Here is a 21,786-nt window from a genome sequence, read left to right as displayed (position 1 = left end):
CAGTGTGTCAATGGATAGGTCTATTCTGAACACAAATTGCAGTACATTTCAGTTTTTATTTTATTATAATCTCTGTTCTCCATATATAAAATGCATAAATGTATCATGATTCATTCATGGCCATTATGACTCAAAACAATTTGAATTCCCTTCTATAGCCATAAAATACTTGCTTGCCTTCTCTGTAAAAGGTACATTTTGTAAAGTAAATACACACATAAAGAAATGTCCATGAAACACTTTATTAAGGTTTGTATTGACACTATGGCTAATGTAAATGGCATGCAACATGAACTGAAATCACCTTTCAGTTGAAAGAGAAAATGGATTAGTCATGGGACAGTAAGGCCTACATTTATAATTGATTCAGTTCAACTTTCTCTATCAATATGGACTGTGGCCATTCTATCTCCACCTGTCAATGTGCCCCACTGTATTCTCTACTATTGCAACTGACTCCAACGTATTATTACCTCAGAATGAATGCATTATTAGTCTAGAGCATTTTAAAATGTAGCATGTTTTGTTAACTACGTTCGAACCGATGTCCTCAAAGATGGGCTTCTATCTCAACTCATGGGGTTGGGACCAACTCGAGAACTGGTGGGGCCTTTTAATAGACTGACATATTTTGTGCCATACTTTTATATTGGATCAGATGAAATCAACACAAAGTAAAAAGATTTTTAGAAATCAGTTACCAGGTCTGAATTAGTTTTTTTTGGTCTAAATTAGGGTTGATCTGAAATGCCAGAAGACAGAAAATAACAATTCAATAGACCACAGTTAATACTTTCCACTTCCGCTATGTCAGCGTCAGCCATCATTCTCCCATTGAATTGACTGCTAAAAGGTAAAGCATCTTCAGTATTATCCCATTTTATTTATTCAATATTTGAAGAATAAAGCATTTTAGATATCTTCAGTGTTACACAAGTATGACAAAAAGGTACATTCAGTGGGATCTATTACAAAGGAAAAGTAGCTAGTGAGTTTCTATGGAACATTAGTAAGTATTTGTATAACTGACATTCTATCATTAGTGCTTGTTTATCATAAACCTCCGACACTGGAATACTTTTAATGTGCGTCTAGCAGCTTCAGTCTTCACACTACTAAATGGCCTTGTTTTGACCTTCAACAACATGATACAGCAATAGAAAAAGCCATTGGTAATGCATAAAATCAATAGATTCCAGGGTCGTGATCATTAGGCACCATATAGAAAAGCAATTGAAACAGGGAGGGACTTCCTGCACTTGTCCAATAAGAAATTTTAATTTTAAATTTTCCATTGTACAAGATTTTAATTTTTTTTCTAACGTCTGCCCTAATGAACATGACCCAGGGAATAAACCAATTTTGCAGGTTTGCCAAAAACTGCCAGTGACAATGACGACAGTCACTCCCTTATCTCTTGGCGTCAAATACTTCCTTGTTTTGACTTGTGACAAAGCAAAATAAACTAAATGGATTCGCATGTTACATGTTTAAGTGCACCAAGTCTATTCTATTATGAGTTTGACCTAATAAAAAAAATATATATATATATACTGCAATCAAACAAAATAAGTTGGTTAGTCTTCTATATAGTGATTAGACCAATTGAAGAAGACAAAAGGGACAAGGGGAGGCAGGTTGCCTAGCGGTTAAGCACATTGGGCTAGTAACCAAAAGGTCACTGGTTTGCAGGTTGCCTAGCGGTTAAGCACATTGGGCTAGTAACCAAAAGGTCACTGGTTTGAATCCCTGAACAGACTAACCATCTGTTGATTTGCTCCTGTAAGTCACACAGGATAAGTGAGTTTGCTAAATGATGAAAAATGGATAGATTATAAAAAGGGCTCCATGTTCACATCAAACTTGCTATAACATAGCAAAGGAGATTGGTGGCACCTTAATTGGGGTGGACAGGCGTGTAGTAATAACTGGAGTGTAAACAGTGAAATGGTATCAAACGGTGTTCCAGACATTCTTTTGAGCCATCCTCCAGTGGTAGATGTGTACAGGGATTCCTTCTTACATAAACCCCCCTATTTATTTGGACGGTGAAGCTAAAACTTTGAATTTTGGCTCTAATACTCCAGCATTTTGGATTTGAGCTCAAATATTAGATATGAGGTGTGAGTATTTATTTGATTTATTTAACTAGGTAAGTCAGTTAAGAACTAATTCTTATTTACAACGATGGCCTACACCGGCCAAACTCTAACCCAGACGACGCTGGGACAATTGTGCACCGCCGGCTGTGATACAGCCTGGAATCTAACCAGGGTCTGTAGTGACAGCTCTAGCACGGAGAGGCTGTGCCACTCGGGAGCCCAAAAAGTACAGATGTCACTTTTTATTTGAGAGTATTTTCCTCTGTTTTACTGGTTAGAAATGAAAGCACATTATGCATCAGACCCCCAAGACATGCTAACCTCTCAACATGACCAATAGGGAGACTGTATCATTTTCTTGTGGTCATGATATTTATGATAAATTGAAGAAATCGTTATTGTAAATATCAACTTTAAAAAATAAAATAAAAATCCGCTCTCTGCATCGTTTCAAGCCACATCCATTTCAAGGTATTTCCACCAATTCTCTCCATATTTTTCTTTCTCGTCTTTGCACTGTCCAGAATCTGTTCTCAGATCAGGTCCAGGGCTAGGTTACGGATGACCTCTATGGCTCCCAGGTCAAAGCCGCAGAGGTCCAGCATGCCCCTGTCCTCGGCGGGGTCAGCGATGGATAGGCCGTTGGAGGTCAACCCACACACCATAAGTTTGGAGAAGATACCCATTTTCTAGCAAAAACAAAACACAACCGAGACTCTTTTATATTCATATACTGTGCATACTGTCTATTCAAACCATTATATATACACACAGTGCCTTTGGAAAGTATTCAGACCCCTTGGCTTTTTCCACATTTTGATACGTTACAGCCTTATAGTAAAATGTATTAAATTAAATATTTTCCTCAATCTACAAGACACTCCATAATGATAAAGCAAAAACAGATTTAGAAATGTATTACAAAAAAACAAAAAAAACACTGCGTTTACATAAGTATTCAGACATTTTGCTATGAGACTCAAAATTGAGCTCAGGTGCATCCAGTTTCCATTGATCATTCTTGAGATGGACTCCAATCAAGTTGAAGAAACACATGTGATAAATTCACACCTGCATATACACTGCCTTGCAAAAGTATTCACCCCTTTGGCGTTTTTCCTATTTTGTAATTTAAATTGATTTTTATTTGGATTTCATGTAATGGACATACACAAAATACCTGTGGATGAATTTCAAGGGATAGCATCAAAATAGCTGTGAAGACTTAAGGCTGTAATCAGTGCCAGAGGTGCGTCAACAAAGTACTGAGTAAAGGGTCTGAATACTTACGTAAATATGATATTTAGAATAAATTAGCAAACATTCCTACAAACATGTTTTGCTTTGTCACTATGGGGTATTGTGTGTAGATTGAGGGCAAAAAGACAATTTAATCCATTTTAGATTAAGGCTGTGACGTAACAAAATGTGGACAAAGTCAAGGGTTCTGAATACTTTCCGAATGCACTGAACCAATCAAACATTTGGACACACCTACTCATTCAAGGGTTTTTCTTTTCTTTTTACTATTTTCGACACTGTCTAATAATATTGAACATCAAAACTATGAAATAACAAACATGGAATTGTGTAGTAACCAAAAAAAGTGTTAAACAAATCTAAATATATTGTAGATTCTTCAAACTAGCCACCTTTTGACTTGATGACAGCTTTGCACACTCTTAACTAGCTTCATGAGGTCGCCACCTGGAATGCATTTAACAGGTGTGCAAGGTTAAAAGTTAATTTGTGGAATTTCTATCCTTCTTAACGTATTTGAGCCAATCAGCTGTGTTGTGACAAGGTAGGGTTGGTATACACAAGATAGAACCTACTTGGCAAAAGACCAAGTTCTTATTATGGCAAGAACAGCTCAAATAAACTAAGAGAAATGACAGTCCATCATTACTTTAAGACATGAAGGTCTGTCAAAATGGAAAATTTCAAGAACTTTGAAAGTTTCTTCAAGTGCAGTCGCAAAAACCATCAAGCGCTATGATGAAACTGGCTCTCATATGAGGACCGCCACAGGAAAGGAAGACCCAGAGTTACATCTGCTGTAAAGGATAAGTTCATTAGAATTTGCAGCCCAAATAAATGCTTCAGTGTTCAAGTAACAGACACATCTCAACTTCAACTGTTCAGAGGAAACTGCCTGAATCAGGCCTTCATGGTCAAATTGCAGCAAAGAAACCATTACTAAAGGACACCAATAAAAAGAAGAAACACGAGCAATAAACATTAGATCGGTGAAAATCTGTCCTTTGGTCTGACAAGTCCAAATTTGAGATTTTTGGTTCCAACTGCCGTGTCTTTCTGAGACGCAGGGCAGGTGAACGCATGATCTCCGCATGTGTGGTTCCCACCGTGAAGCATGGAGGTGGTGGTATAATGGTGCTTTGCTGGTGACACGGTCTGATTTATTTAGAATTCAAGGCACACTTAACCAGCATGGCTACCACAGCATTCTGCAGCGATATGCCATCCCATCTGGTTTGCACTTAGTGGGACTATAATTTGTTTTTCAACAGGACAATGATGCAAAACACACCTCCAGGCTGTGTAAGAGCTATCTCACCAGAAGGAGAGTGATGGAGCGCGGCATCAGATGACCTGGCCTCCACAATCACCCGACCTCAACCCAATTGAGATGATTTGGGATGAGTTGGACTGCAGAGTGAAGGAAAAGTAGCAAACTAGTGCTCAGCATACGTGGGAACTCCTTCAAGACTGTTGGATAAGCATTCCAGGTGAAGCTGGTTGAGCGAATGCCAAGAGTGTGAAAAAGCTGTTAACAAGGCAAAGGGTGGCTACTTTGGAGAATCTAAAATATACTTAGATTTGTTGAACACTTTTTTGTTTAGTACATGATTCCATGTGTGTTATTTCATTGTTTGTCTTCACTATTTTTCTACAATGTAGAAAATAGTAAAAAATAAAAACCCTTGAATGAGTAGGTGTCCATATATATTGGTACATATATTTATATTCCAGACTCTGACTAGGCTTGGGAAATATACCATTAATTTTAATTTCACCTTTTTTCAACCAGGTAGCCTAGTTGAGAACAAGTTCTCATTTACAAATGCGACCTGGCCAAGATAAAGCAAAGCAGTTCAACACATACAACAACACAGAGTTACACATGGAATAAACAAACTTAGTCAATAATACAATAGAAAAAGTCTATATACAGTGTGTGCAAATGAGGTATGATAAGGGAGGTAAGGCTAAAATAGGCCATGGTGGCAAAGTAATTACAATATAGCAATTAAACACTGGAATGGTAGATGTGCAGAAGATGAATGTGCAAGTAGAGTTACTGGGGTGCAAAGGAGCAAGATAAATAAATAAATATAGTATGGGGATGAGGTAGTTGGATGGGCGATTTAAAGATGGGCTATGTACAGGTACAGTGATCTGTGAGCTGCTCTGACAGCTGGTGCCTAAAGCTAGTGAGGGAGATATGAGTCTCCAGCTTCAGTGATTTTTGCAGTTCGTTCCAGTCATTGGCAGCAGAGAACTGGAAGGAAAGGCGGCCAAAGGAAGAATTAGCTTTGGGGGTGACCAGTGAAATATACCTGCTGCTATGGTGACCAGTGAGTTGAGATAAGGTGGGGCTTTACCTAGTAGAGACTTGTAGATGACCTGGAGCCAGTGGGTTTGGCGGCGAGTGTGAAGCAAGGGCCAGCCAACGAGAAAGCGTACAGGTTGCAGTGGTGGGTAGTATATGGGGCTTTGGTGACAAAACGGATGACACTGTGATAGACTGCTTCCAATTTGCTGAGTAGTGTTGGAGGCTATGACATCGGCGAAGTCGAGGATCGGTAGGATGGTCAGTTTTACGAGGGTATGTTTGGCAGCATGAGTGAAGGATGCTTTGTTGCGAAATAGGAAGCCGATTCTAGATTTAATTTTGGATTGGAGATGCTTAATGTGAGTCTGGAAGGAGAGTTTACAGTCTAACCAGACACCTAGGTATTTGTAGTTGTCCACATATTCTAAGTCAGAACCGTCCAGAGTAGTGATGCTGGACTGCGGGCAGCGATCGGTTGAAGAGCATGAATTTAGTTTTACTTGCATTTAAGAGCAGTTGGAGGCCACGGAAGGAGAGATGTATGGCATTGAAGCTTGTCTGGAGGTTAGTTAACACAGTGTCCAAAGAAGGGCCAGAGGTATATGGAATGGTGTCGTCTACGTAGAGGTGGATCAGAGAATCACCAGCAGCAAGAGCAACATCATTGATGTATACAGGGAAGAGAGTCGGCCCGAGATTTGAAACCTGTGGCATCCCCATAGAGACTGCCAGAGGTCCGGACAACAGGCCCTCCAATTTGACACACTGAACTCTGTCTGAGAAGTAGCTGGTGAACCAGGCGAGGCAGTCATTTGAGAAACCAAGGCTGTTGAGTCTGCCGATAAGAATGTGGTGATTGACAGAGTCGAAGCCCTTGGCCAAGTCGATGAATACGGCTGCACAGTAATGTCTCTTATCGATGGCGGTTATGATATCGTTTAGGACCTTGAGTGTGGCTGAGGTGCACCCATGACCAGCTCGGAAACCAGATTGCATAGCGGAGAAGGTACGGTGGATTTCAAAATGGTCTGTAATCGGTTTGTTAAATTGGCTTTCGAAGACCTTAGAAAGGCAGGGTAGGATAGATATAGGTCTGTAGCAGTTTGGGTCTAGTGTCTCTCCCCCTTTGAAGAGGGGGATGACCGCGGCAGCTTTCCAATCTTTGGGAATCTCAGACGATACGAAAGATAGGTTGAACAGGCTACTTAATTTGACATGATTAAGACCGATCAGAGCATACAATATTTGCGGATGTGTCATGCCATGTTCGCCACTACAGTGTTGTAGTTCCACGTAATGACATATAATATAATGATGTAATAATGAGGCTGTATATCTATGCAACCAAACAAATAAGGAGTTAAGAGGGGAGGGACAGTGGTACACTACAGAAGTGTCTTACATGTCTGTACATCCTCAGACACTCCGTTGGATTGGCCTCGCCGTGCCAGCAGGCACTGTTGGTGAATATGATGAACATGTCCACAGTGATCCTCTTCTCCGAGGCCCACAGGATTGGGAGAGCGCAGTCTGTATAACCACTGGGGATCTGTGAACAGGTGGTTGACACAGGGGGTCAGCTATGAACACGACACACAGTCATTCAAATTTTACAACCTCATATTTTATCTGAGAAATTGATAATGTTCAGTAGGGCCCAGCGTAACAAAACGGAAATTAGCTTTTCTTATTGCCTTTCAGTGAACTTTTAGAACTTTGACAAGATAATTTAGTTTTTTCCAAGTAAGCTTTCTGTTTAAAAAAAAGTTTGTCATTCAGAGGTGCATATTTTGTAGAGAGACACTTCTTGTTTCCATACCTTGACCAGCTCAGTTGCTACTTGTCGAAGAGACATGCCTTCAGTGATGGTGCAAGGAACTATAGTTCCTTCAGAGTAGGCCATAACCTGTGTCTCTGCCTCCGTCCGCGCAAAAACCTGTAACATAGATACAACCAACTTAGAAAACAATGCTGAAATAGTCCCTCTCTAAGATGCCAGGAATTATTATCATTCAAATGTAAAAATGACAAGTCCTCATTACAAAGCACGTATGCAATGCCTGTGCTCTCTTGAGATGGGGGGGACATGGCAGGAATCCATAGAACGTGTCAACCCTTTTCCATGACTATACCTTCCTCCAGAGACCCGTCTTCCAATTGTTAGAGACACCGCTTTGAAACACAGCTGCAAACTACTACCGTAGTCATTTAGCCTTGTTTAGGAGTACCCGCTCATAGTGTGTTGACTCACCATGGTCATGGCTGCAGCCACTACAGCTGTGCTGACGGAGGTCCCCTTAACGATGCTGCTCAGTGATGTGCTAATGTCCACCGCCACCACAAAGCGCTTCCCCGCCGGCTCCACGTTCTCAGGAAAGGAACACAAGTGAAGTGAAGTGGCAGGTTGCCTAACGCTTAACAGTAACCCGGTCCAGTAACCCGAAAAAGGTTGCTGGTTCAATCCAGAGTCGGCTAGGTTAAAAATCTTTCAATGTGCCCTTGAGCAAGGCACTTAACCCTAATTAATTCTGTAAGTCGCTCTGGATAAGAGCATCTGCTAAATGACTAAAATGTAATGAAAAAAACAAAACATGCAACAGTAAACATGTCGTCCCTCAAGAATGATGCATCCCAATGAAGATATTGTGTGTCACTAACACGTTTCAGTTAATTACTATAGCTCCCACCTTGGGCCAATCAGTGTCATTTTGAAAAACCCGGATCTCTATGGCACTACGCATCATTCACCCAAGTTTCATAAAAAATGGGCCAGTGCCGTCAGATATCGTGTGCGACAAACGTATCCATTTCATCGTGGGGGACAATTAACGTTTCGCATTTGTGAACACGACTCTGTGAGTAGTGCTGTTACGGTGACCGCTTTACAGCCACACCGGCGGTGACGAGTAACGACCGCAGTCAAATTCCATGTGACCCTTTAGTCACGGTAACTAAGGTTCTCCAAGCTCTGATGCTGTTAATGGTCATTAGTAGCCGACTCAGCACTCTATTGTCCCTCTAATCACTGTGACATCAATGCAAAAGTGATCGAAAATCAAACACTTCATGAGATCCCATAGCCCCATAGGCAATTGTGTGAGAAAACAGTTGATGGCCTCTATTAAAAAGAGGATCCCATCAGCTTTCTGCAGGCTAGGCCTACTATATTTATTTCCTAACACTAAACACATCGCTTCGCTTTACAACAAGAGTGTAGCAAACCTGGCTGGCATGAAAATTAACCACGGGAAAAGCGTCCACCGTTTGCAAATTAAGTGCATAGATGATACATTTTTCCCCCCCAGCATCTGTTACCGAGACAGGTGCATGATAACGGTCACTTCTAAAAGTAAACAATTTACACACAGAGTGCATTCGAAAGTATTCAGACCCCTTGACTTTTTCATATTTTGTTACGTTACGGCCTTATTCTAATATTGATTAAATTGTTTACCCTCCTTAAAACTACACACAATACCCCATAATGACAAAGCTAATTGTTTTTTTTTTCTGCAAAAATATAAATGTACATACAGTTGAAGTCGAACGTTTACATACACCTTAGCCAAATACATTTAAACTCTGTTTTTCACAATTCCTGACATTTAATCCTAGTAAAAATTCCATGTCTTAGGTCAGTTAGGATCGCCACTTTATTTTAAGAATGTGAAATGTCAGAATAATAGTAGGGAGAATTATTTATTTCAGCTTTCATTTCTTTCATCACATTCCCAATGGGTCAGAGGTTTACATACCCTCAATTCGTATTTGGTAGAATTGCCTTTAAATTGTTTAACTTGGGTCAAACATTTTGGGTAGCCTTCCACAAGCTTCCCACAATAAGTTGGGTGAATTTTGGCCCATTCCTCCTGACAGAGCTGGTGTAACGGAGTCAGGTTTGTAGGCCTCCTTGCTCTCACACGCTTTTTCAGTTCTGCCCACAAATATTCTATGGGATTGAGGTCAGGGCTTTGTGATGGCCACTCCAATACCTTGACTTTGTTGTCCTTAAGCCATTTTGCCACAACTTTGGAAGTATGCTTGGGGTCATTGTCCATTTGGAAGACCCATTTGTGAACCAAGCTTTAACTTCCTGACTGATGTGTTGAGATGTTGCTTCAATATATCCACATAATTCTCCTCCCTCATGATGCCATCTATTTTGTGAAGTGCACCAGTCCCTCCTGCAGCAAAGCACCCCCATAACATGATGCTGCCACCCCCGTGCTTCACGGTCGGGATGGTATTCTTCGGCTTGCAAGCCTCCCCCTTTTTCCTCCAAACATAACGATGGTCATTATGGCCAAACAGTTCTATTTCTGTTTCATCAGAACAGAGGACATTTCTCCAAAAAGTACTATCTTTGTCCCCATGTGCAGTTGCATGCCATAGTTTGGCTTTTTTAATGGCGGTTTTGGAGCAGTGGCTTCTTCCTTGCTGAGCGGCCTTTCAGGTTATGTCGAAATAGGATTTGTTTTACTGTGGATTTTAGAAGCTTTTGTACCCATTTCCTCCAGCACCTTCACATGGTCCTTTGCTGTTGTTCTGAGCTCAAATTCGAGTCTCATAGCAAAGGGTCTAAATGCTTATGTAAATAAGGTATTGTTTAAAAAAAAAATTGTAATACATTTGCAAAAATGTCTGAATACCTGTTCTCGCTTTGTCATTATGGGGTATTGTGTGTAGATTGAGGAATTGTTTTGAAATAAATATTTGAATAAGGCTGTAATGAAACAAAATGTGGAAAAAGTCAAGGGGTCACGCAGCTGGGAATTAATTATTATATTCCCACACAAGGGGGATGCCGCTGGGAAATTCCAGGCACTATAAAGTGCTTGTCAAATTGTGAAAGAGAGACTGATGAAGTGTTATGCTAAATATGTTTATGTTAATTAACAATTGCTTGACAATGACTGGCTGACAAAATTTCATGACCGCCCATAGCCCTCCCATACCCGCTATTTCTGAAACTATCTGCCGCCATTGTCGCAACCCCTATTACCAGCCTGTTCAACCTCTCTTTCATATCGTCTGAGATCCCCAAGGATTGAAAGCTGCCGCAGTCATCCCCCTCTTCAAAGGGGGAGACACCCTGGACCCAAACTGCTATAGACCTATATCCATCCTGCCCTGCCTATCTAAGGTCTTCGAAAGCCAAGTCAACAAACAGGTCACTGACCATCTCGAATCCCACCGTACCTTCTCCGCTGTGCAATCTGGTTTCCGAGCCGGTCACGGGTGCACCTCAGCCACACTCAAGGTACTAAATGATATCATAACCGCCATCGATAAAAGACAGTACTGTGCAGCCGTCTTCATCGACCTCGCCAAGGCTTTCGACTCTGTCAATCACCAAATTCTTATCGGCAGACTCAACAGCCTCGGTTTTTCGGATGACTGCCTTGCCTGGTTCACCAATTACTTTGCAGACAGAGTTCAGTGTGTCAAATCAGAGGGCATGCTGTCCGGTCCTCTGGCAGTCTCTATGGGGGTGCCACAGGGTTCAATTCTCGGGCCGACTCTTTTCTCTGTATATATCAATGATGTTGCTCTTGCTGCGGGCGATTCCCTGATCCACCTCTACGCAGACGACACCATTCTATATACTTTCGGCCCGTCATTGGACACTGTGCTATCCAACCTCCAAACGAGCTTCAATGCCATACAGCACTCCTTCCGTGGCCTCCAACTGCTCTTAAACGCGAGTAAAACCAAATGCATGCTTTTCAACCGATCGCTGCCTGCACCCGCATGCCCGACTAGCATCACCACCCTGGATGGTTCCAACCTTGAATATGTGGACATCTATAAGTACCTAGGTGTCTGGCTAGACTGCAAACTCTCCTTCCAGACTCACATCAAACATCTCCAATCAAAAATCAAATCCAGAGTCGGCTTTCTATTCCGCAACAAAGCCTCCTTCACTCACGCTGCCAAGCTTACCCTAGTAAAACTGACTATCCTACCGATCCTCGACTTCGGCGATGTCATCTACAAAATGGCTTCCAACACTCTACTCAGCAAACTGGATGCAGTCTACCACAGTGCCATCCGTTTTGTCACTAAAGCACCTTATACCACCCACCACTGCGACTTGTATGCTCTAGTCGGCTGGCCCTCACTACATATTCGTCGCCAGACCCACTGGCTCCAGGTCATCTACAAGTCCATGCTAGGTAAAGCTCCGCCTTATCTCAGTTCACTGGTCACGATGGCAACACCCATCCGTAGCACGCGCTCCAGCAGGTGTATCTCACTGATCATCCCTAAAGCCAACACCTCATTTGGCCGCCTTTCGTTCCAGTACTCTGCTGCCTGTGACTGGAACGAATTGCAAAAATCGCTGAAGTTGGAGACTTTTATCTCCCTCTCCAACTTCAAACATCAGCTATCCGAGCAGCTAACCGATCGCTGCAGCTGTACATAGTCTATAGGTAAATAGCTCACCCTTTTTCACCTACCTCATTCCCATACTGTTTTTATACTGTTTTTATTTATTTACTTTTCTGCTCTTTTGCACACCAATATCTCTACCTGTACATGCCCATCTGATCATTTATCACTCCAGTGTTAATCTGCAAAATTGTATTATTCGCCTACCTCCTCATGCCTTTTGCACACATTGTATATAGACTGCCCATTTTTTTCTACTGTGTTATTGACTTGCTAATTGTTTACTCCATGTGTAACTCTGTGTTGTCTGTTCACACTGCTATGCTTTATCTTGGCCAGGTCGCAGTTGCAAATGAGAACTTGTTCTCAACTAGCCTACCTGGTTAAATAAAGGTGAAATAAATAAAATAAAATAAAAATCTGTGAGTATCTGTATATGCGACGCTCGACTTACTGTGAAACATTTGTAGAAAGCAGAGTCCAGCGCTTTCATGATGTCAACGTTTGGTTCCCATTTCACTTTCCCCCGGTTGCCTTGGCCCCTTTTGTAGTTTTCCGAGGCTGTCAAGACGCTGAAAGGGTGGAGTTTTGCCTAAGACAACAATAAAACAGTTAGATAGATCCCTGGGAAAGCAGTATGTGAATGAATCCCAGTTGTCAGAAGGTGAGAGACAGTAGGTAGGTACACCTCACCTTCTTTAAAGCCGCCTCACTCTGGATCCTCTCGCACACCTCTGCCACGTCTGAGCTTCCTGGTTCCAGGACTTGGTCTGCGGTCATCTTACCCAGGGTCCTTAGCATTGACTCCATGGGCATCTCCTTTAACAATGCCTTCCATACCTGCAGTGTAGAAAAGGCATTATATATGACCAAAAAACTAAAGTAATAAGGTTGTCTTAAGACCCTACACATGAAAAAGTGATAATTCCATCATGATAATTATATGATGCTAATATTTCCCATTAATATGGCATTGAGACATAGAACTGGATGTAAAAAAACAGCTAGGAGTGTGGCTAAGAGTAGGCTAGTGGTCTAAGAGTAGGCTAGTGGGCTTAGAGTAGGCTAATGGTCTAAGAGTAGGCTAGTGGTCTAAGAGTAGGCTAGTGGGCTTAGAGTAGGCTAGTGGTCTAAGAGTAGGCTAGTGGTCTAAGAGTAGGCTAGTGGTCTAAGAGTAGACTAGTGGTCTAAGAGTAGCCTAGTGGGCTTAGAGTAGGCTAGTGGGCTTAGAGTAGGCTAGTGGTCTAAGAGTAGGCTAGTGGTCTAAGAGTAGGCTAGTGGTCTAAGAGTAGGCTAGTGGGCTTAGAGTAGGCTAGTGGTCTAAGAGTAGGCTAGTGGGCTAAGAGTAGGCTAGTGGGCTTAGAGTAGGCTAGTGGGCTTAGAGTAGGCTAGTGGGCTTAGAGTAGGCTAGTGGGCTTAGAGTAGGCTAGTGGTCTAAGAGTAGGCTAGTGGTCTAAGAGTAGGCTAGTGGTCTAAGAGTAGGCTAGTGGTCTAAGAGTAGGCTAGTGGTCTAAGAGTAGGCTAGTGGTCTAAGAGTAGGCTAGTGGTCTAAGAGTAGGCTAGTGGTCTAAGAGTAGGCTATTGGTCTTAGAGTAGGCTAGTGGTCTAAGAGTAGGCTAGTGGTCTAAGAGTAGGCTAGTGGTCTAAGAGTAGGCTAGTGGTCTTAGAATAGGCTAGTGGTCTAAGCCGCAGGCCCCAGCCTACATATACTCCCGCGCAATGGATTTGAATCTGTCACACTGCTATATTTCAGCACACGCTCTCCTCTATCTATCCTATCTATCACAGTTAATAAAACAAAAATGTGAGGAGTGGGACTACACTCTTTAAAAGAAAAAGCTAGCAGTGGCGAGGACATCTCAACATCTGACCTACTTTAATTTGAGCGAAGTACACCTTTAAAAGAGTTGGTTAAAAACACATGTTGTTCGGTGCTCACCACTTTGGACTTCAGGTGGTCTGTCAGTAGTTGTTCCCGCTCCAGACTATGCTCCTCTATTAGATGGCTGACCTCCATCTCGTCTGCACTGTGTTTGACCTTCTCAACCGCTTCCAGGTATGAGAGGACTTTGATCACCTCCTCCGAGTTCTCCTTGTCGGCGTACGCCCCCTGGACCTCCTTCCATCCTTTCATAACGTATTTACTGATCAACACGATCGCTGCAAGCACAGCAGAGTTGTCAGAGCATAATTCAGACAGAAGGAAAAAAAGCATTCAACCACGTCTCCTGATACCACCAATCACTTGCTACTTTAAAGGCTTTACTACGATACTATTTTATTACTGATTTCAACCATGAGGATAACCCTTTTATTAAAAAAATGTCATCAACACACAAAAAAAACATTCTCCGTAGTCTAAATCTTGCACCATGTCCCTTGTATATTCATAATAGTGTTTGAGAGTGTGTACATTGTAAACCTCTTGCAGCTCACCTTCATTAGCAGGCTTGGCATGGGAGAGTCTGAGTAGATCCTGATGCGACCAGCCCTCTCTCGTTTTATACTTGGTCACCGCCAGAGCCAGACTCATGGCATCCTGTTTGTTGTACCAATCCGACACCACTTTCCTCAGGGCCCTTCCCCATATCCCGCACCGCATCCTCTCTTTCACCTCCTTCTTGTATTGGATGAAGGTGAAGAGGTGCTCGGGGGCCCGGCACACGTCACCCAGGGCTTGGAACGCCCCCTGTCTGGTATTCAGGTCCAAATGTTGGGAGCACACAGCTAAGGCGAACAGGGAAGGGTTGGCCCTGACTGGCCTGCCCTCCAGAGCCAGCCTTTTGACCTCCTCCACCACCTCGCAACCCCTGCCCTCCTGTAGCAGGGAGAGCAGAGCCAGGGCACTCTCCATGCCCAGCCGGTGCTCCTTGGTGTCATAGATGGCCATTTCTGAGCCGTAGCAGATGAAGCGGCGGAGCCTGGTCATGTCTGTTACCTCCCATGGGTGCTCACCGTCGCCAACTGAGTTTTGGCCGTGGTCGTTGGCATCCTGTCCCGATGGCTCCATGTGATAGCTCCTCTAAACTGTCAGATGAATGGACAGGTAGAGACACAGATGTTTCAGCTGAAAGTAACACACTTTTTTTTGAATGAACAATAGCACTGGTTTGCTAGGGTGATCAGCAAACCAAGGTGAAGTTGATTTTATATTCACACAGACATTCGCCAAAACAATTTAAAAATCAATAACTAATTCACCATTTGTCACAGAATCATCAACCTAGATATGATTTATTCTATAAATGTCTAGCATACTTTTACAACCTATTGTTTTGCGGAAAAAATCCAGTTTTGATTTGATATAAATAATTACATTTGAAATATTGCATTTAAAGATGATTAAATCAGTGATTGTCACAAAAAAAAGTGAAAATATGCATTTATTTGCAAGAAATGTTCATTTCAAGTGCAATTTGTTCGATATGAAGTTACACAATGTTTACATAAAGTTGTACGTTTACAATCTTCAATTGTATGCCAAATTAATGTTGCATTTTTAGTGCAACAGTTCCACATTTTAAAGTAGTTACAAAGCACAACAGTAATTTATTTACACGTCTCTAATTTAACAGCAAATAGGCCCCTTCCAATCATTTCCTGGTTTGGCTTTGTTAAAGTCCTCCTTTGTCATCCCCAGACAAGCTGAATGGTACCATCTCCTGGGGGTAATAGATTCAACTGTTCAACACCTACAGCCAAACGTTTAATACCCCGGCTATTCTCAGAACACATTCTGGAAATTCTATAGATACAGTGGTCATTTTATTAGGTACAACCCCCTATGCATCTGGAACACAGCGAATTTAAAACTGTTGATGAAACTGGGGAAGGAGATAAGACTGTTCCAAGTTTATAAGTCTGTAGTTTACAGTCAGTACAAGAAAAACAGTTTTGACAATGTTCTGAGTTACAAAAGACCATCAGACTGTGCTGTCATTTTGCACATTCTAAAGTTCAACCAAACAGTAACAGAATACCTGAATACTTCTCTGCAAGCTTTAGTGTCTAGCAAGCCAAGACCACGGGACTTGGTGTATGTAGGAGCAATTTATTTTTGTGAATCTGGTGGTGAACCTAATAAAGTGGCAACTAATCGTCGATATCACAAACAACTCCTTTTGAGCAGTGTCTGTCTGTTATACGTTTCATCAATGGGTATAATGGTCAATCTGATCCCCGAGGACCTCATAGGTTCACTTGGATGTATAGAGTTGGAGGTAAAGAAAAAAAGTATGAAACTAGGACATTTAAAAACACTGGCAGAATTCTTTCATCCACATACAATATGTATTTTAAAGTATAAATACCACTGTCTTTCTGGACGTATTAAAAGGTTTGCAAACAGTTCTTTCCGCAAGGAATGTGAGTTGAAAGGGATATGGTAATACTTATGTAGGTGACGTAGTTTCTCCACTGGTATAATGGGTATAATGTGGGGTAGTTGCATACCTCCCTGCTGAATGATGTAGAGCTGATTTGAGTCACTTGATATTTTTTTGTTAAAAACCACATATTCACGTAGGCTTTGTGATAGTAGTTTGAGAGAGAAAGAGACCAAATAGCCTGTTGAAGTACTAGGTTTTAATGGTTCGTGCCAGTAGATTGCAGAGGGGTTCACATACAGTTCTGAGGCAAATCATAATGTAAACATTTAGCCTAAAAACAAAACATGTACCGTCCACTTCTTACACTAGCGTTTTATATTGTTATCCACCCTCTGGTATATACATACACTACCGTTCAAATGATTGGGGTCACTTAGAAATGTCCATGTTTTTTTAAGAAAAGCACATCGTTGTTCATTAAATTAACATCAATGATCCTTCATCAATGACTATTGTAGCTGGAAAAGACTGATTTTTAATTGAATATCTACATAGGCCCATTATCAACAACCATCACTCATGTGTTCCAATGGCACGTTGTGTTAGCTAATCCAAGTTTTAAAAGGCTAATTGATCATTAGAAAACTATTTTGCAATAATGTTAGCACAGCTGAAAACGGTGTCCTGATTAAAGAAGCAATAAAACTGGCCTTCTTTAAACTAGTTGAGTATCTGGAGCATCAGCATTTGTGGGTTCGATTACAGGCTCAAAGTAGCCAGAAACAAAGACCTTTCTTCTGAAACTCGTCAGTCTATTTTTGTTCTGAGAAATGAAGGCTATTCCATGTGAGAAATTGCCAAAAAACGGAAGATCTCATACAATGCTGTGTACTACTCCCTTCACAGAACAGCACAAACTGGCCCTAACCAGAATAGAAAGAGGAATGGGAGGCCCCGGTGCACAACTAAGCAAGGGGACAAGTACATTAGAGCGTCTAGTTTGAGAAACAGACTCCTCACAAGTCCTCAACTGGCAGCTTCAATAAATAATGTCCGCAAAACACCAGTCTCAACATCAACAGTGAAGAGACGACTCCGGGATGCGGGCCTTCTAGGCAGAGCTGCAAAGAATAAGCCATATTTCTGTCTAGTGTCTGTTCTTTGCCCATCTTAATATTTTATTTTTATTGGCCAGTCTGAGAAATTGCTTTTTCTTTGCAACTCTGCGTAGAAGGCCAGCAGTCACCTCTTCACTGTTGAAAACAAGGACATTTCTAAGTGACCCCAAACTTTTGAACAGTTGTGTTTGTTATGGTTCACTCTTAGTTTTCCTTATCTCCACTGTGGAATGCCCATGTTGATCCTCTTGGTTGTCTTGGTCCTCTTGATCCATCCACCTGTCTTCTTTGTTAGTCAGGCCTGACCCCTTCCTCCCGTCGTTTTTCCTGTAATCTAATTTAATATGACTGAAGATGCAGAATGTTATGCCAGGCCCCTTCTAATGGGGTAGAAGACTCGTTAGAACTTTGACCACAAATCAAAAACTGGATTTAAAAAAAAATCAAAACAAAAAGGTTATAAAAGTATGCTAGACATTTATAGAATAAATCATATCTAGGTTGATGATTCGGTGACAAATGGTGAATTAGTTGTTGATTAAAAAAATAAAAATGTAAATGGCTTTTGGCGAATGTCTGTTTGCACGCCATTGTTTGTTGTTACTACGCAAAAGCCTATTAGCTGACTTAGTGTAGACCTTGTATGGCTAGCCAGCTAATAACAGTCATACCGCTGTGAAACTAGCTACTGTAGACAACAACCAAATGCTATGCACGGCAGCTGCTTAATTTGGTTATGTCAGTTTATGTTGGCTAACACGTTAGTCAGTTACTACACTGTAGCCAGCCAGCTAACAATTATCACACAAACTAGCTGGCTGGCTACATTCCTAATAGATAACTACAAGCATCCATGGGGCATGACAACGATTTAAATTATCATTACAACAAACAAACAAAACAGAAAAGCACTGCCGACCCAACTCGAGTCCCAGTCAGAGCGGTTCTGGATTAGTTTTGCTGCTCCAGACGCTGGCCAGCAGATCCGACAACACTTTCATGTTTATATTATTCAATTATGGCTTCGGGAAACGTACCTCAAACCAGGGGTGGGGAATTAGTTGTACTCCCCAGTTGTACCATTACTGTTAAACCAATAGGTTTAAAATAAATTCCCGTAATTTTTCAAACGTATAGTTTTAACAGTGGAGATAACGGGACACATTTCTCATCCCTGGATGGAGGAACAGTTTCCGAGCCGAGACACCGGCTCCACCGGTCTTAACGAGCAACAGTCTGGAGGAAAACTAAATGTTCAATAACGTTTACCGGTATTTCTGGGGAAACGACAAAAAAAGGAAGTTGTCAGCACTCCAGTAACATAGCTAGTGACTTTGGTGAGTAACGAAAAGAAAAATGTATGCCAGTCACTAAACAAAATTGGGGAAAACAGAAAGAGCAAACCGCACGTAACAACATTGACCAGAGTTAGTGATGTGGCTGCGATGATAGCTAGCTGTAGTTAGCCACACTGTTTGCACAGTATTATCTGGCCTAGCGATACGGACACATTTAGAATATTTTTTTTTTCGGTTTCTATTTTGAAGATAAAAACATCACACAGATGAGTTATTCCACTTACCACACACCCTGTGACTAGTTAATAACGTAGCTAATAGTTGATTTTCAGGTCGTATGGGCGTCACTGGGGGAACCCTAGTACCGTTCTCCTAGCATCAGGATGTTATGCAGACCGCAAGGATCCCTTTTTGGGTGCGTTCGTAAATTCACTCTGGCTATCTAATCCGAATTCAGAGCGCTGTCGTCTGAGTGACAGGGTGCCGAATAACTGATGAATTTATGAACGCGCAACACCCGTTGAATATGATCAGTAAACGTCGGCAAAAAACAACAACAATTCAATTGTTGCCAGCTGCACAGTTATAGTCACCAACAAGAACACAGCCTAAACAGCGCTGCTAGTGCGAGAACAATGGTCAGAGTGAGGTGTTCTCTCATTTATGTCTGGAAGTAGCTGGCAAGGTAGCCAACTTTAACCAGTTAACTTGGGTGCTTGACTACCGTTGTGAGGTCAGAACGCTCGGACAAACCCTCCTCCTCGGCCAGAGCGTCCAGTGTGTGCTCTGAATTTATGAACGGACAATGAATGTACACACCTTGGCACGCCAGTGTGAATTTACGAACACACGCTTGATTTTCTCCTTCAAAATAAGAGACCTTCTGCAAAGACACGCTAAAGTTTTGGAAAATCGTTTTTTTTTCTCCACAGCATTGTAATACATGGATCATTTGACATATATTTATATAAATACGTTTAATAAAATACAAATATATGCTGTTGGAATTGCTCAAATTGACAAACTTCAATGCGAGCAGCATCCCACTCTGCATCCCACTGCTGGCTTGCTTCTGAAAGCTAAGCAGCGTTGGCCCTGGATGGAAGACCAGATGCTGCTGGAAGTAGTGTTGGAGGGCCAGTAGGAGGCACCCTTTGCTCTAGTCTAAAAAAAAAAATCACAATGACCCAGGGCATTAATTGGGAACATTGCCCTGTATAAGGGTGCTGTCTTTCGAATGAGACGTTAAATGGGTGTCCTGACTCTCTGTGGTCACTAAAGATCCCATGGCACTTATTGTAAATGTACGGTTGTCAACCATGGTGTCCTTGCTAAATTCCCAATCTGGCATTCGTACCATCATGGCCACCTAATCATCCCCAGTTTACAATAGGCTCATTCATCCCCCTCCTCTCCCCTGTAACTATTCCTCAGATCGTTGCTGTAAATGAGAAGGTGTTCTCAGTCAACTTACCTGGTAAAATAAGGGTTAAATAAATAAATGGGTCTCGTGCTGAGCAACGGGTTGAATACAGAATACTGATGACTCCTTACTCAACACACACTATTCACTGCAATGCAAGACACTGCATATTAATGACATATTGGCTTATAAAGAAACTAACTATATTTGGTTAGTAGAGACCCTACTGAGTATATCCCAGCTGCGACAGGTAGAAAGGTTTTCGCTCTATGTATCCTTCTTACAATCAATTGTATTGCATTGGGGGCTATGGAGGGGGTGAAGAATAAAGTACTGCTGGGTATGTACGACACAGTCCCCCTCCAAAACTACACATATAAGGTTAGTAGAGACCCTACTGAGTATTTCCCACCCCACTTTAGCTGAGACAGGTAGAAATGTTCTCTCTACAGGCCAATATTCTTAACATATCAGTGTCAACATTGTATTTTTTCATTACTGATCTAAAAAAAAATGTTTTTATAACCATATATTTGTTTTCATAAATTACTGTTCTGTATTTTGTTGTTGGCACCATACAAGTGGCAATTGATTAAACATTAATATTATTTGAATGAGTTATGCAATGTTTTGAAATGCAGGCTTTTATTTCAATATATCAATACTAATTGACGTCGTTGTCTGTGCTGCTGGCAGAATACTATTTATTCAAGGCTAGTCTCGGACTACAATTATGCTAGCGGCACTAACGACGACGTCATCTTTTTTTATGTAATGAGAAACCTTCAAAATAAAAGTCCAGATTTCAAGACATTGCAAAGTGAAGACCTTGTTCAAAATAAATTAAATTCTAATCCATGTCGATTTTAATAGGCTCATAAGGAAATGTAATAATAAATTTATAAAAAATAAAATAACATGAACATTATTTTGTTCGCTTCGAGGCAAGCAACACTGAGAAATGCACGAGAGCATCAGCTGTTCCGGACGACTGTGTGATCATGATCTCCGTAGCCGACGTGAGTAAGACCTTTAAACAGGTCAACATACACAAGGCTATGGGGCAAGACGGATTACCAGGACGTGTGGTGACCAACTGGCAGGTGTCTTCACTGACATTTTCAACATGTCCCTGATTGAGTCTGTAATACCAACATGTTTCAAGCAGACCAACATAGTCCCTGTGCCCACGAACACAAAGGCAACCTGCCTAAATGACTACAGACCCATAGCTCTCACGTACGTAGCCATGAAGTGCTTTGAAAGGTTGGTTATGGCTCACATCAACACCACTATTCCAGAAACCCTAGACCCACTCCAATTTGCATACCGCCCAAACAGATCCACAGATGATGCAATCTCTATTGCATTCCACACTGCCCTTTCCCACATGGACAAAAGGAACACTTCTCCCTCAACGTGATCAAAGACAAAGGAGATTATTGTGGACTACAGGAAAAGGAGGACCGAGCACTACAGTAAAAGACAGGGGGAGGTTGAAAATGTCAGTATGTTGACAATATTACAGAGCACAAACTCAAACATTG

General features: G+C 41.7%; 1 protein-coding gene across 3 annotated transcripts; it reads right to left on the bottom strand.

The window, feature by feature from the left end:
* Positions 1-228: 228 nt before the first annotated feature.
* Positions 229-19,290, bottom strand: ro60 (Ro60, Y RNA binding protein). 3 transcript variants are annotated; one of them, XM_035757951.2, is made up of 9 exons: positions 19,101-19,290; positions 14,509-15,099; positions 14,012-14,232; positions 12,766-12,912; positions 12,527-12,664; positions 7,931-8,047; positions 7,499-7,615; positions 7,082-7,228; positions 229-2,791 (listed from the first exon to the last, which is right to left on the bottom strand). In XM_035757951.2, exons 2-9 carry the CDS (start codon positions 15,080-15,082, stop codon positions 2,636-2,638), a joined length of 1,617 nt encoding a protein of 538 aa, XP_035613844.1. In that variant the 5' UTR covers positions 15,083-15,099; positions 19,101-19,290; the 3' UTR covers positions 229-2,635. The 3 variants fall into 3 exon arrangements, with proteins under 3 accessions (XP_035613844.1, XP_035613846.1, XP_035613845.1); XM_035757953.2 differs by lacking the exon at positions 19,101-19,290 and adding an exon at positions 18,788-19,072; XM_035757952.2 differs by lacking the exon at positions 19,101-19,290 and adding an exon at positions 18,556-18,708.
* Positions 19,291-21,786: the final 2,496 nt, after the last annotated feature.

Source organism: Oncorhynchus keta, chromosome 15, assembly GCF_023373465.1.
Source record: "Oncorhynchus keta strain PuntledgeMale-10-30-2019 chromosome 15, Oket_V2, whole genome shotgun sequence".
Lineage (NCBI taxonomy): Eukaryota > Metazoa > Chordata > Actinopteri > Salmoniformes > Salmonidae > Oncorhynchus > Oncorhynchus keta.
This window is presented reverse-complemented; position numbering and strand designations above follow the sequence as displayed.